The 16,887-nt window shown below is 38.0% G+C and overlaps 1 protein-coding gene across 14 annotated transcripts in view; it reads right to left on the reverse strand.

The window, feature by feature from the left end:
- SRPK2 (SRSF protein kinase 2) overlaps nucleotides 1–16,887 on the reverse strand; it is a 236,914-nt gene that overhangs the window by 135,898 nt on the left and 84,129 nt on the right. For 3 of the 14 annotated variants that reach the window (XM_043872132.1, XM_043872127.1, XM_043872133.1), the window contains exon 3: nucleotides 9,222–9,285. The exons of 9 other annotated variants lie outside the window; for them this stretch is intronic. In XM_043872132.1, coding sequence (XP_043728067.1) covers nucleotides 9,222–9,285 — 64 coding nt within the window. Of the gene's footprint in view, nucleotides 1–9,221; nucleotides 9,470–16,887 lie in introns of those variants that run through there. 2 more of the 14 variants (XM_043872139.1, XM_043872138.1) reach the window with 1 other exon arrangement.

Below are 16,887 nucleotides of genomic sequence, written 5' to 3' on the forward strand. Positions count from 1 at the left end.
GTGGGTTGCCTTTTCCTCCTCCAGAGGATCTTCCCAATCCAGGGATCAAACACCTTCTCTTATGTCTAACTAGCTTTAAAATCTTTTTTGTGGGGAGAGATGGAAGCAAAGAGGAAAAAGGAGGAAAGGGGGAAAGGATGAAGTGGCAGTCATTCAAACAGAACAGTGTTCTACCTCTGTAATTTTCAGATTACTTATTAAAGTTTAAGTTCCATCTGAGAAATACATCTCTTTTGGAGGTCATTTCTATTCTGTAACAGTTGGTATCTCACGGAATTTGAGGTATCTTAGCATGTGGTTCGGAGTAGGCAATGGCAACCCACTCCAGTACTCTTGCCTGGAGAATCCCATGGACAGAGTCGGACACGACTGAAGTGACTTAGCAGCAGCAGCAGCAGCAGCATGTGGTTATTAGAGGAGAGGTCATCAGTATTTCTGCATGTTTGAAATGTCAAGAAAACCTATAAATACATCCCTTAACAAGACAATTGTTTGACTTATATTCTATAGATAATGCTTAGTACTCATATGATTTGAAATTCCTTGAAAATAAATCTGCACAGGTCTGTGGCTCACAAACTGTAAATCCATGTGCTACAGTACAGTAGAAAAAAAATGTTTACCATGAACTGAATTTAGAAAACAGATACTCTTTCTTAAAAAAAAAAAAAAGAAAAAAGAAAACAGATACTCTTTCTTTAAAAAAAAAAAGACTGGTACAAGTTTCTGCTTTGTTTTGTTTTCTAATCTGCACTCTCAATTAAAATAAGAGACACCTTCCACGAAAACCAAATTTTCAACTTTTCCTGAAAATCACAGAAACTCACACAACTTGGTCTGTATTTCAACATGGCAGCAATCAGCAACAGCTGATCAGTGCCATCTCTTTAGATGAGGTTGTGGTTGCCAATTTGCTAACGCCCCCACCAGGCCCTCATAGCTCCTTTACAATGGCCTTCAGTAGACAATTGTGTTTGCAACCCCTCACCATGGCTATAGTCTTACTATACATTCCCCCAAAATGCAATTATTGGTTATTTATAATCCTTTCAAAAAGTGCTAATGGCCTCCCACCATAGAGTCATTCATGATGCAGAAACTCAACAATGCACATCCAACAACCAGGGTATGTCAGGGGTAAGCCACCCCCCAAAATCTCTTCTGCTTTTGTGTTGCCATTGCTGCTCCCTGGTCTCCCAATAACTGACTGGCTAGCACATGGCAGCTGCTGATACACGTTGGCTGGATGACCTTATGATGACGATGATGTTGCTCAGTCGTGTCCAACTCTCTGTGACCCCATGCACTGCAGCACCTCAGGCTTCACTGTTCTTCAGTATCTCCTGGAGTTTGCTCAAACTCATGTTCATTGAGTCGATGATGCCATCTAACCATCTCATCCTCTGTTGCCCCCTTCTCCTCCTGCCCTCAATCGTTCCCAGCATCAGGTTCTTTTCCAAAAACTGAGAATGGGTGCATGACAAATGTAATCTATACCAAAGTTAGTCTTAATTTCTTCCAACTACTGATACATTAATTTCTTCCAACTACTGGTACATTAATTTCTGCCTTAAAGAATCTGCAATATGACTGCTTAGAGTTATTTTTTTTATTATTATTATTGCCATTGCAGCTCACATTAGTTCAAAACTTCCCTGAACTACCATTTGTGGGGAGGGATTCCCAAAGTGAACAGGAAGGGACACTTCTGGTACATAAAATGATCTGAGATGGCACTTTGGACTAGCTATTGAATCACATACTGAGAAAATGACCCCTCTCCCAAGGTTCTTTAAATCTATCAGAATATATCAAAGAGCAAGCCTCACTTTGGTACTCACACATATTTAAGCTCTTTTATGACACCGGCCAATTTAATTTCCCTTGTAAACAGAAACAGCATATGGCTCAGGCCTGAAGCCTTTATCAGACAACAGAATCTAGACAGAATTTAATAGCAACTGTTTTTAAAGGCAATTAAAAAAATAAAATAAAATAAAGGCAATTCATACTGGTTCTCCCATTCTGGGAGGGGTACAAAGATTCCCTTTTAAAGAAAATTAGCATTTAAAAAGGATTATAAAATTTTGTGTTTTTATGTTATGTATTTTATCACTGTTAACCATAAAAAAACAACAACAACAACAACAAAAAACAAGATGTTAACAGCAGAAGATGAAGTGTAAACCATGACAAAAAGCACCAAAGTGATATTTGAAATACTAACATTTGGAAATAAAAGGCTATATGGTTTGATGTTACCAGTACAGAACCAAGATGGAACATGTTCAGATTTACTTTAATTTCTATTTTGCATTAAAACAAATTTAAATATATATAATAATAAATTGTATTTTTTTGGTGATAGAAAAAGCTAAGATTTGTAACCCTGACATTAAGAGTTAAATTAGCTTAGGGCAAGGAAACCCACTGCAGTATTCTTGCCTGGAGAATCCCATGGATAGAGAAGCCTGGCGGGCTACAGTCCATGGGGCTGCAAAGAGTTGGACATGACTGAAGCAACTTAACACACACACACATACTTGATCATATGATTTTATATATAGATATATAATTGACTTAATCTATGCCAATACCATAGAAATCGATATCTCCGTACACCAAAAAAAAAAAAAAACCTTCGCACAAAGTTCATAATTTAGAAGCTGAAAAAAATGACATAAAAAATATTTTGTGATGAGAGCACTTCTGCATTTGAGATCGTAAGTTGGGGCTAATAGTAAGTAAACCAGTAAGTAAACCAAATGTCACTGATACTCCCAGTTGACAAACAGCAGCTGTGACAAATGCTACAAAGGAAAGAGGCATGGTTCTGTAATGGCTTATAATAGGCATAATTTGACCGAGACAGGGCTTCCTTGAGATGAGAGGGTTAGGAGGTGCAAAATAGCAAGGCAGGAGGAACATGCCCAAAGTGGAGGAGTCTGAGGCTAGGCTGAAGAGTACCAGTGTTCAATGGCCCAGGTATGGAGTTCACCTTTAGGCCAAGAACAAGAAGAAGACAGCAGAAGAGTCTGTAAAGTGGAGTTACCTACCTGAGCAGATCTGCATTCTGGAAGGTTTGAAATGGCTGTAATATGGCAACCCTCTAAAGAGGCATCAGAATACAGAATCAAAGTTTAAATAGTTAATAAACTAACAAAATAATTTAGGAACAACTACACGTAGACCAAAACATACCAAAAAATGTCATAATTTCTTCATTAGACCTATGGGGCCTACCTCCATCAAGGGCTTTAAAGTAGCAAGGACTGGAACTCTAGGGAGGGGTTCTCAGGGCTGGGGTGGCTGAGTGTCAACAACTGTGGGGCTCTGGTCACTTTCCTGCTTCCCTGTTCACACTTTTCTTTTTTTATGTTTTGCATGAAAGGTTTCTAATAAGGTTCAGCTGAAAGAATAATTTTGTTACTAAAACCAAATTTGAAAACTGATGTTAATACCTATGGTCTCTAACACCCAGGTAAAAGACTAAAGTCATGAGTGGGAGAGCAGCACCTCAGATGGCTACATCCTCTGGTTCTTGTTTGGTCTAAACTTATTCTGATCTTCTTCCTAAGCATCTTTGCTGGTGGTTTAGCCGCTCAGTCGTGTCTGACTCTTTGCGACCCCATGGACTGTAGTCCACCAGGCTCCTCTATCAGTGGGATTTTCCAGGCAAGAATACTGGAGTGGGTGGCCATTTCCTTCTCCAGAGAATCTTCCCAACCTAGGGATCAAACCCAGGTCTCCTGCATTACAGTCAGATTCTTTACCAACTGAGCCACCTTAGGAACTCAGAAATAGTCCCCTATCTGCTTCTAGTCCTCTTCAAAAAGGTTCAAACTCTAGGTCATCCTGGCACATCCACCAGAATGCTAAAAGAAATAGGAAGTAAGGAGAGAAAGGGAAAGGGAAACGAAGAGAGAAAGAATATACAGAAGCCAGCTGGCAAAGACCTGGAGCACAGCTGGTGGGAGTGCAGATTGGCACATTTGCTTTGGAAAGTTGGCAATATCCACCAAAGCTCAGCAACTGCACTCCTAGGAACACACGCAACAGAAAAGCGATGCACAGGTTCATTCACCAAAAGACACGTATACAAACGCTCACAGCAGCACTGCTTCTAACAGCTACCAACTGCAAACAGTCCACAAGCTCATCAACAGTAGAACAGGTTATTTATCTACTGTTAAGTGTATTCACATGGTGACGACTGTACAGCAATGAGACCGCATCAGCCACAACTACACAGGAAAACACAGATGAACCTCACGCAGGTAACTGGGAGAAGACAGACCAAGAGTACAGAGTGTGTGTGTGTGTGTGTGTGTATACATACACATATCACTCAAAAAGAGATAAAACAGCTGACTAGTCATGTACAGAAACAATTTCAACTTCTACCTTAATATTAAAGCCCAAAATTAATCACAGACTTAAATATTAAGAGCTGAAAACTTCTATATGCAAATCTAGAAGAAAACCTTAGTGACCATGGACTTGGCCAAGATTTAGATACAACACATAAACTACACACGAAAGAAGGAAAAACTCAAACTGAATTTTCTAACAATCTGTGATCTACATACTTTCCCATACACAACTACAGTTTAAATATTACTAAATAATAAATAAAGGCAGAAGAAAGCATAAAGACAGAATAGATGAAAGACAACCCAGTAAGCCACACAGTTATCTCAACACTCAAGAAAAATGTCTCAAATGCTTCTATCCTGCATATACAAAAACAAGCCAAGAATGTCAGAGTGACAGGTGGAAAGGGGAAAAATAGTGATCATTGAGGCCCATCTATCCTTTGTATTGGAATGGGGAGGGGATAGGTTCAATGAAGAGAGAATCTTAGAAAATTTGGCTCTCTTCTCACAATTACATCACCACAGCAACATGGAGAAAATTAAACTCAACATCAGAGCAAATAAAAGACCCCTTGATCCTGGATCATTTTCCACTGAGCATCCTTTACTTTCTTCTCTCTTCATATGGTGAGATTCTTATTTATTCTTTCCCTTCCATTCTCCCGATTCTTCCAGACTTCTCTTTTTGCCTTCTGCAACCACGCATTATTATCATATGCCCTTTTTCTCTTCACTGAATAGGCTCCAAAGTAAGAAAAGGAACTAAAATATATACACAAAAATAGCACAGATTCGCAACTTCCCTGGTGGCCCAGTGCTTTAGACTCCACACTCCCAATGCAGCAGAGGTACGGGTCCCATCCCTGGTTGGGGAATTAAGATCCCACATGCCACACAGCACAGGTTCTTTATGTATTTCAAATGCCCTTATATGAATGGAGGGGCAACACGCCAATCCCATCACCTCTTACCAACTCCGTCTACATAGCATTGGTAGAATATAGGCCACAGCATAATTATTTTTAAGATACTCTCTCCCTCTCCCTTTCTCTCTTCTTTAAAAGGTAGCTAGCAATTTGCCAAGTATGTGCTAGCTTTGTGGGATGCTAAAGATCTAGGATACTATTTATCTATTCCAATATAAAGACCCCTTTGACAGCAAAAAAAGAAAAATAAGAAACACACGCACAATAAGAAATGGTCCTTTTAGTATCCATTTCCTTCTCAGGAAGGATACTGGGCACTGATATTTCCATTTCCTACAAGGCACTGGTACTCCTTTAATTTCTGAGTGACTGTGAACCTTATTAATCACATCATTCATTCACATTTTATAACAGCAGATGTGGGCAATGCTTATGGCGAATGCGGATTCTCAGCTTCTCAAGTCCCTTATCTCTTACCTCCTCAACTCTTCCTGAACTCAGCCTAGATGGACTGGGGATCACAGCTCTCAGCACTCTGGGCTCAACTCTTCTGTATTAAGTATGGTCTGAATTTGTTCATGAGCCCACTGAAGAAGCAGTAATAGAGTTTGAAAAAATTTGTAGCAGAGCAAAGTGCGTTCTGTTCACTCAGGACCCTTCTGGGAATGATTTATCAGAGTCCTTCCAACAGCACCCCACTCCCTCACACACACTTTCTCCTCACTTAGAACTGGTATCTGAAAATGTTTAATAAATGATCATCTAAAAATGTTGAATAAATGATCATTACATTTTTTCCTAGGTATTATCATTATTACCATCCATTTCTTCCCCACCGACTGTAACCCCACAAATTTCCACTTCCCTGGAGTGTTCTAGCTAGGAAAAGGCAAGAAGAAGCAAATATCTGAAAACTTAACTTTCGCATCAAATAAATATGCATGGCTTTTTTTTTTTAAACAGTAAGTAGCAGTAGATGAAGAAGCAAAATTGTGCCTGACCCTTGTCTCTATCATATTTAAGCTGAATACAACTCAAGTATTCAACAGTAGCTCAATTAAAAGAGAAATACTCAGTGTAAGGTTTATTCCTAAAATCTGTGCAAGGGCACTCTTGCCACATGTATGTGTTCCTTTTAACTGGCAACAATTAGGATCATTTGGTTTTTTATTCATTCAATAGTGCTCTCCATCCTTAATTTTGAAAATAGGTAAGCTAACATTTTTTTTCTCTCTCTCCAAAATATAAAACCAAAAAATAAATTGTAACTTTTGTCACCCAACTGGTTTTTGTCCTATGAGTCAGCCATTCTGAAAAGAAGTGCTCCAACCTCCCTGGCCAAATGACATTGGATGGATCCCCCTCATTCTGTTTAAGGTGTTAAAAATAAATAAATAAATTTCAAGGTGTATTGAGATCTGTTAAGATTATCAGGAACGTGATCACATCACTGTTTGTATACCTATTGTATTTTGTACTTAAAAACATCATTCCTCCACTTGATTCTCCCAAACATTCAAAGAGCATGCTACACTGCAGACAGTAAACAAAAATCAATCATAACAAAAGATAACTTGGTTTTTACAATTAGCTTCTCCTCTCTTTAGAGAAAGACAAGTTTCTTCATTCTTTTTTAACCAGTAAATACATGGAAATACTGACCAGAGGTAAATTCCAAATATCTTTAAGACTCATGCCATGCTTTGGATAACTAATTTAAAATACAACAGTCAAAGATGGTAAAAATTTAGGTGATTAGAGAACAAGGAATTGCAGAGTGTAGTGGCAATGCTACATGATACTAAATTAAATTTTTAGGCTGAATATAGTATAATTAGGCTGTAATTTTTTTTTAAATTTCAGATTCTTGGTTTTCAAATTCTTCCAGATAAATTAAAAAAGCAAACGAACGACTATCATTGTATAATTTTTTAAATTGGGGGGGAAGAGTAATTTCTATTTTTAATATGCCTACATTAAAAAAAAAATATGCCTACATTAGTGAAACAACTTCTATGTTGGCAAAGTGTTGGCTGATCCATAAACTACATTAATACCCATTAGGTCAGCATATCACAATTGCTAAATATATGTGTGAACAACCCCAAAAGAATAATAAAGCAAGCACGCTCTGGTAAAAATGTGTATAAAGTTGTCATAAGCACAGTGGCTGATTTCTAAACTTTAAAATCATGTCCGCATTCATCCTCCCTTTTATCAGATTTAACCACAAGACCTTAGGTGAGATAGTAATAATAATTTTAAAATAAATAAATGTCATCACCAAAATATTTTAGAATATTTCCTTATAAGAGTATATTTTAACCATAAAAGCCTCACCCATTCCAAACTTGTTTCTGGGTAATACTCATCCATTCTGTTCAACCTTCAATTTCTCAATAGAGAAAACATGATACTCAAAAAGCCAACATAATTACTGTTGTCATGCCATTAAGAATGCTCTTCCTAGTAACGAAACTCTAACATTACAGTTGGCACCCAGTCCGTTCACCATTTACACCACCATCCTTTCCCTTTCCCATCACCACCATTTTACTGGCAGAATATTCACAAGGCTGAAGATTGTTTTTTTATCTCAGCAAAAAAGAACGCTTAAAATGGGATAGCTAAGCACAAACGAGAAGTTAGAAGCTACATAAAAATAAACACAAATGTGTCTAAATTTTTCTATTTTCAACCTCTAAAGAAAGCAGTAATATCTTCTTTATTTTATAATTCCCTAAATTAAAGCCAGAGGCCTTTCACCCAATTATACTAATAAATCAATTTAATGTCATCATTTTGCCATCAGATCATGTCCTCCATACACTAGTGAACTATAATTAAATTCATTTTACCATGCTGGGTTCTTCACCTATTTTCTTTCTGGTGTTTTTCCTACATCATTCTTTAACTAGCAAATTATTTCTCCATAATATCTTCTTAAATATTAAATGTGAACAAAAAGACAACCCTGAAGAGTAACCAGGGAAGAAATAAATCAACACATCTTAAATATAAAAATATCAACATTAGGTATAAACTATTAGGTAACCAACAGAAAAGTAAATACCAACTGTATGCCCAAGAACTTCAATTTAAAATATTTTGTAGTATAAACCATTTTGGTAAAGAGAAGTGAACACACATTTACATATAAAAAATAGGCAACTATAGTCTCATTTCTCACTTGAGAGAAATGTATGTTAATTCTATTTATTAAGTTAAACAGACATTTTATGGAAATATCTCCTTACAGGTATAATCATTTGATTGACAGATAAAATAATCGCTTTAAAAATACTTCTGAGTCATTTTGTCCTTACCTGCAGGCATGAACCATTACTGCATGCAGTGACTGTTCCATTTCCTAGCACAGACTTGAAGAAGCATCGTATCTCTCTTTCAGAATGTGACTAATATGTGGGTTTGCAATTCCTAAGCTATTTACAAATGGCACTCCCTTTCCACACAAGAAAATATTTATTACAACCAAAAGCTAAGTATTTTTAACCTAGACCTTACAAATAATATTGGAAATCCTGTGCAGCAACAACCTCAAAATATAGGAAGAAAACCTAGTACTATTTCCTTAAGGAAAGCAAGATTTTTGTTTATTTTCTAGCTAAGTAAATTATTTTTTAAAGCCTTCAACAGCTGTCACACATAAGCCAGCAGTCTGCTGTGTTATGGTGTGCATGCTGCAGCTGATTAGGCTTCACTATTTAAAAAAAAAAAATCAATCACCCTTTTTGTAAAAGCAGAACAGCTTACCCAAATACACATCTTCAAAACAGCACAATGACCAGCATGCAGTACAATACGTTATATAGCAAACTTGACAAGAAAACAATATGCCCTGATTTGTTTCTTAGCAATGCTACACCATTAATTGTTCATGCAAGAGATGTAGCTGTACCTTTCTGAAGAGGACGACTTCTCAGAGTTAACTGACATCAGCAGCTCAATCTTCTGCTTGATTTCTGGAAAAATCAGAAAATATTCACAACCAAGATTGCCTGCCCTTGCTTTCAAGCCTTATATCAAGAGATTTTTCTTCTCTAATTCCTTTTGTTCAGAATGAGGCCACAAGATTCGCAGTACTTCTGTCAGGACTGGGATTCAATGGTGCTATAAAGGGAAAAAGCTCCAGAGGCATCAGGCCTTGCTAAACTATGCACATGACTGTTTATGAAAGCAGGAAGTACCATTTCTGCCAAGCAGAGGGGTGTTTTCTTTTTTAAGGTAGAACTAGCATGGCTCTCCAAGATGATTTTAAATGCGGCAAATTAAAATACAAACTAAAAATGCTTACAACTGGATTCAATTTACTAGATAATTTGAGAAGCTGGGATAATAAAGTTACAGACTATAATGAACAGATAGGCAACCCTTGGCTACTTCTATTTCACCAGCCCTGAAAAATATGGCTCAGTGAATCATTTTTGTCACTTAAGAATGAAATATCAAACCAGAATCCAAATTTTTAGATTAAAAATATTTTCATCTTTGTTAAAATTTATTGATTGTCTTTTAATTAAAGATACATTTAGTACCTACTCCCTAACTCCTTTAGAAAAACACTTCTGTTTTACACCTTAATTTCCCCTCCTCCTTTGCAGTAGAGCACAAGTGAACAGCAACACCCTGTTACCGAGCAGATAATATACTTGTCCTTTTAGGAGAGGACTGACAATGCTCTCTGCAACAGAAATGTAAGCACCAATTCAATTTAATTAAAAGATCATTGCTCATATTGATTTGGAAAAATAGATCACAGACTAAAAGGGAAAGTGAGATAAAAATAAAAGAGGAAAAAGGGGAAAACCTAACACATTTCCTTTAAAATACTAAGCACTAACCCAAGAACATAATTTTATGTGAAAAAAAAATTGACATGGTCCTATTACTCAGACTATTTCATATACGTAAAGCTGATTTCCTATTTGTAAATGTTTTCCTATTCAAAATCTTAAAAATTCACATATCAAACATAAAACACAGTGCCACTGAAATCTACAGGCAGTCATAAAATTTCAAAGTAGACCTCAATAGTTTTCAGATTTTTTTAAAGGGTAAAATGATTTTTTTCAAGAGTCTTTAATTCTAGAAATACAAGGACTATGAGATGTAAAGGAAAAAGGAAAATAAATAGTTACATAAAATACAATGGATTTGTACAGAAATACCCTCTCAATGCTGCTAAAATAGTTTTTCCAAATTGTTGAAGCTAACAGCTTCATCCAGTGGGCATGATAAAGCTGGCATGAATATCTGATGATAGCACAGGATCTACCACAGGCTACAGCCAGACTACCACCGGGGAGAGCACAGAGCACAGCGGTAAAACTGAAGACGATAACGACGCTTACCTTGAGGACTCGTACGTGGATTACAGAGCCTGGCGCCTGGTGCCATAGTGAACGCTCAGTAACGCCCCATTTAAAAAGACATTTAAGACTCAGGCTCCAGGCTCCGCCGCCAAGCAGCCTTGGATTTGAAAGCGGACTCCTCCGTCATTTTCAATAGCGATACGACCTTGGGGAAATTACTTAAAACTCTCTAAGCCTCTATCTCCTCTCCTATAAAATGGGGTAATAATTTTATGTGAAGCGTTATTGTGAGGATTTAATGACAAAGCTCATGAAAGGCAAACAGTGTTGTGCTTGGCACAAAGTAATAAGCCCTTTCTGCCTATTGCTATTTACTAGGCAGTGCCCAGAAAAGGATGGGATCCAAATAAATATTTGCCGAATAACATAATGAGGTAGACTAGGTCTGTCCCACTTTAAAGAGCTTTTCTATAATTTTAATCCACCTTCTCTTTCTTATTGCCAACCATAATATACATCTTTCTATCACCGCAGTACTATTATATGTGGAAATTAAACTTTAATCTGTATCTCTGCCTTCCTATATATCTAGAGAATTATTCTCAGTTTATCAACTAGCCATTTTAGGAATGAGATGACACTTGCATTTTTTGTTGTAGCAGTTTTTCATTCCACAAAGACAGAAAGTTCACACTTCAGTGTATCTATGTAATAGCTGTGCACTTAAGCTCCAAGGCCCTGAGATTAAACTGCATAGCTCTAAGGAAGTATATACTCACTCATCTTACACATGCATTAGAAAAGTCAAAGCTCTAAATCAGTTTCTGGCTGGTGATTTTGGAAGCTACAAATCAAAAAAGTTTCAAGTAATTCATGAGAACACTTTCAAAATAATTTTCACATTTTCTTCAAACCTTCAGATTTGTTTATAGCTCCAGAAGGACTGAAAGGTTCCGGAATGTTCGCAAATACCACGATAACATTGTATCCACTGAAAACCACGCATTCCATCTACACTCCTATCTAATCCTTATCAATACCATTCTTGGGTCTGACTACTCCCTATGTTCGTTCCACCACAATATCCGACACAGTCCTAGGGGCTTTGATGCTCATGTCAATATGATATAAAATACTCTTGGCTAAGTTCCATGGCCTTTGGCCTCCCCAAGTGTCCTGAACCCTGATCACTTGAGTCATTTACCACCATGACCACACACAGGACACTTTCTCACATGTACTGCAAATCTATCCCCCAAATTAGTTGTTTTTCTATATCCATACTGGATATTTCACAGTATCCAAGACCCTATACTTTATTTTTCTACAATTAATTCCACCAATCTTTTTCTTTACAAACTTTCCTCACACCAAAAAATTTTAAATTGTCATCCATTTTTCTGTATGTTTTCTAATTTCATTCTTACACGTACATCTTGGACTCCTTCTAGAATTTGCTTTGGTTTAAGAATTGATATAGAGATCTGGTCTGTTTTTATAAATTCACATTTTGAAACCTTACACCCAGCCCATCCCCTCAATTTTAAATTACTCTCTTTTCCATCCCTCCTTGGTACTTCCAAAGCAGCAGTCTTACAACCTTGCAAACACATGTTTATTCAACCATCCACAATCTCCATTTATACATTCAGGCCAGTCAGTACAAAGAAGGCCCCATTTGCTTATTTCACAAAGAATTAAGCAAGTAGGACCTGGAAGTGTGAATAAATTATTTAAAATTATAATTAAGTTGATTTTAAGTCATAACTTTGTTTTAATTTCTAAGCAACATTATAGAACAATGCGAGCTTTGTTTTCAGTGCTTTTGGGTTCTTATGATTCTCCTCTAGGTTCTTTGCTGGACTGTTTTTTCACCTGGACCTTAAATGGTGGTGATTCCACTCACTGACTCTTCTATCTACACCCCTGACATCCATGACATGGATAACCATCAGGGCACTGATGATGACCAGATCTAAATTTCTAGCCCAATACTCTCTCCTGCACCCTACAACTATATATCTTTCCAGGCCTACTTGGCATTTTCACATGGATGATCCCTGGTTTGCCGTGAATGCAATGTCTACAACTAACCTCACTGGGAATTCCCTGGTGGTTCAGTGGTTAGGAATCAGAGCTTTCACTGCCAGGGCCTGGGTTCAATTCAGTCAACGAACTAAGACCCCACAAGCCATGCAGTGCGGCCAGCAACAACAACAACAAAACAAATCTAACTTAACCAATCTAATGTGTTCTGTTAGTCTTTATTTCAGTGAGCAGCAACATCATAGCCCCACTAAGACAGACATTTTTGACGGATTCCAAACTAGTACCCATGTTTCATTTGGAATATTACTGCCACCATTCTCCTTATATATATTATATACATATATATATTTATATGTGTATACACACACACACACACACACATATATATATATGTAACGCTCCAGAATATTGATCTCTACTCTGTGATTCTCCAAAGACCATGTTTTCTCATACCACCAAGTCTTCTCTTACACACTTTCCTCTCCCTAGAATGCCACAGTCCACTCCATTAAATACCCAACTCACTCTTTCTTTTTTTGGCCATGCTGCAGGGCATGTGGGATCTTAGTTCCCCAACCAGGGATTGAACCTTTGCCCTCTGCATGGAAGCTCAATCTTAACCACTAAACCACCAGGGAAGCCCCCCAACTCACTTTTCTCATCTCAGCCCAAACGTTACCTCTTCCCTGACATCTTCCCAGACAAAATACAGTTTGTCTCCTTTGCCCCTCTACATATCACATGTACCTGCATTACAGAATTACTAAAATACATACATTGTGTCACTCTCTATGAGACCACAGCTTCCTTAGAAATAAAGACCTGAATTTTCACTTCAATTCACACTTACTTGTTGACACTCTCATAGTATTCTTAAGCTGTTCTACTCAAGTTAAAGTTATAATATAGTTAATTTCCTAGTCCTAGTTCTTAAATAAATATTTCCAGATAAAATTTCTCAGAGATTCAAGCAACTAGAATTTAGCAGAGCTAGGAGAGTCTGCAGAGATCATCATACCACTGAACCACAGAAGTCTACAAAGAAGAATCTGAGGAGAGAAAAGATAAACAACTGGTAACAATAACATTCTTCATCTTCTCCAAAGGATTACTGTCTCTGAGACCTACCGCTAATTTCCAAGGACCTAGCAACCCAAGCAGAATATTCCAGCCTTCTTCTAAATCAACTTCTTAAATGTGATTTTCTCATGACTGCATGTGTGCTAAGTCACTTTGGTCATATCTGACTCTGCCACCCCATGGACTGTAGCCCACCAGGCTCCTCTGTCCCTGGGATTCTCCAGGCCAGAATACTGGAATGGGTTGCCTTGCCCTCGTCCAGGGGATCTTCCCCACCCAGGGGTCTTCCCCACCCACGTCTCTTACATCTCCTGCACTGCAGGCAAATTCTTAACCCCATTAGCGGAGACAATTTTCTCATACATCCGATAAATTAATCATCACGGCTGGTCAACTTTCCTGAGTAAAACTGGTTGGTCTGTGATATCATACTCTTCTTATTCATGACTATATATATATAACAAAGAAGAAAAATCAATTCACTGAGACTTTGCCTACTCATTCTCTTCTATCCAACTTACAGACCTGCTTTATGATCTCTGTTTATTCTTATTACACTGACACTTTAAAACATACTCAAACTTCTTGTAAAGATGAATAGTTCAACTCTTCAGCTAATGGCCTACTCTAATAGCCTATCTCTAATACTTCATTTTCCATTCAATACCATGAGTGTGAAGAGTCATGGAACAATTAGGGTCCAGAGACGAACCAATTCCTAAGATCGCTGACAAGGAATATTGGTGACTGATAAGTACTACTGAAACCAAGTACAGTAGAGGATGCAATTTTAGACAAAATTGATGGACAATACAAAAAAAAGTTTGAACCTCAGGCAAATCCACTGACAAATGACAAAATAAAACGAGTTAAGAAAGTTAGTTATTGTTAAGAATAATCAAGGATAAGTTGATTCACTGGTGCTAAAGTCTCAAGAATGATAATTATTTGATTATGAGAGACTACCAGGGGTAAATAAGAATACTTTTAAAAATAGTCTGCAAAAATATCCAACATTACAATTCCATTATTACTTATAAGATACCCAGTCATATTATTACAGTCATCCCCTGATATCCACAGGATAGGAGGTGGCTGGTTCTAGGACTCCCACCCCACCCCCTCAGTTCATTTCAGTCGCTCAGTCATGTCCGACTCTACGACCCCATGAACCGCAGCACGCCAGGCCTCCCTGTCCATCACCAACTCCCAAAGTTTACTCAAACTCATGTTCATTGAGTCATTGATGCCACCCAACCATTTCATCCTCTGTTGTCCCCTTCTCCTCCTGCCCCCAATCCCTCCCAGCATCAGGGTCTTTTCAAATGAGTCAGCTCTTTGCATCAGGCGGCCAAAGTATTGGCGTTTCAGCTTCAACATCAGTCTTTCCAATGAACACCCGGGACTGATCTCTTTTAGGATGGACTGGTTGGATCTCCATGCAGTCCAAGGGACTCTCAAGAGTCTTCTCCAACACCACAGTTCAAAAGCATCAATTCTTCGGCACTCAGCTTTCTTTATAGTCCAACTCTCACATCCATACACGACCACTGGAAAAACCATAGTCTTGACTAGATAGACCTTTGTTGACAAAGTAATGTCTCTGCTTTTCAATATGCTCTCTAGGATGGACATGGGTTTGAGTAAACTCCAGGAGCTGGTGATGGACAGGGAGGCCTGGCGTGCTGCAATTCATAGGGTCGCAAAGAGTCAGACACGACTGAGTGACTGAACTGAACTAGGTTGGTCATAACTTTCCTTCCGAGGAATAAGTGTCTTTTAATTTCATGGCTGCAGTCACCATCTGTAGTGATTCTGGAGTCCCCAAAAATAAAGTCAGCCACTGTTTCCCCATCTATTTCCCATGAAGTGATGGGACCGGATGCCATGATCTTAGTTTTTTGAATGTTGAATTTTAAGCCAACTTTTTCACTCTCCTCTTTCACTTTCATCAGGAGGCTTTTTAATTCTTCACTTTCTGCCATAAGGGTGGTGTCATCTGCGTATCTGAGGTTTTTGATATTTCTCCCAGCAATCTTGATTCCAGCTTGTGCTTCTTCCAGCCCAGCGTTTCTCATGATGTACTCTGCATATAAGTTAAATAAGCAGGGTGACAATATACAGCCTTGACGTACTTCTTTTCCTATTTGGAACTACTGTGTTGTTCCATGTCCAGTTCTGACTGTTGCTTCCTGACCTGCATACAGGTTACTCAAGAGGCAGGTCAGGTGGTCTGGTATTTCCATCTCTTTCAGAATTTTCCACAGTTTATTGTGATCTACACAATCAAAGGCTTTGGCATAGTCAATAAAGCAGAAATAGATGTTTTTCTGGAACTCTCTTGCTTCTTCAATGATCCAGTGGATGTTGGCAATTTGATGTCTGGTTCCTCTGCCTTACACCCTGCTAGTAACAAAATCTATGGATGCTCAAGTCCCTTAGTTGGCCCTGAGTATCCATGGATTTGGAATCACCCTGAATCAACTATATACTGAACATAAAATGAAAATGTTTATGCCAAAAACAATCAACACTTGATACAGTCTTCATTCTAAAACTCAGTATATATTTTTCAACTATAACTTAAACTTTGGTTAAATAAGTGTACTTCTAAAATCTGATTTTATTTTTCAAGGTGAAGTCTCCATCTCACTCTCTTCCCTAAAAGTTAGTTTGTTGCTTATTTTTCTGGTGTAAAATTTTCTCCTGCTGTAATTCCAAAACAAGGTTACTTTATGCTCCTGAATATGGCACAACGCCAACCAACAACAATGTGTTCACTCCAAACTCTACAATGGGGTGAGGAGGGAGTATGTGCGGGGGCAGGGAGGTCGGAAGGAACTGGAGGGGGCTGGAGGTGATTTCAGGCTGGTTAGGTTTCTGGTTTAAAACTTTCAAGGTAACTTCTGCTGCCACTTACAAGAAACCTCCCTTACTAAAGTAAATGTTTTTCCTTCAGTCACTTTTAAAATTACTATTCTGAGTACAATGTATAACCCCAAAGAAATACTACTTTAAAAGAAAAGATTTGTTTCTGATTTCCAAATCCTAGCAAGAAAAGGGGGTCAATCTCTAAAATTTGGATTCCCATTCTCACCCACCCCCTGGAAGCCATCAAACAAG

The sequence above is a fragment of the Cervus elaphus genome, chromosome 18, assembly GCF_910594005.1.
Source record: "Cervus elaphus chromosome 18, mCerEla1.1, whole genome shotgun sequence".
NCBI classification, from domain to species: domain Eukaryota; kingdom Metazoa; phylum Chordata; class Mammalia; order Artiodactyla; family Cervidae; genus Cervus; species Cervus elaphus.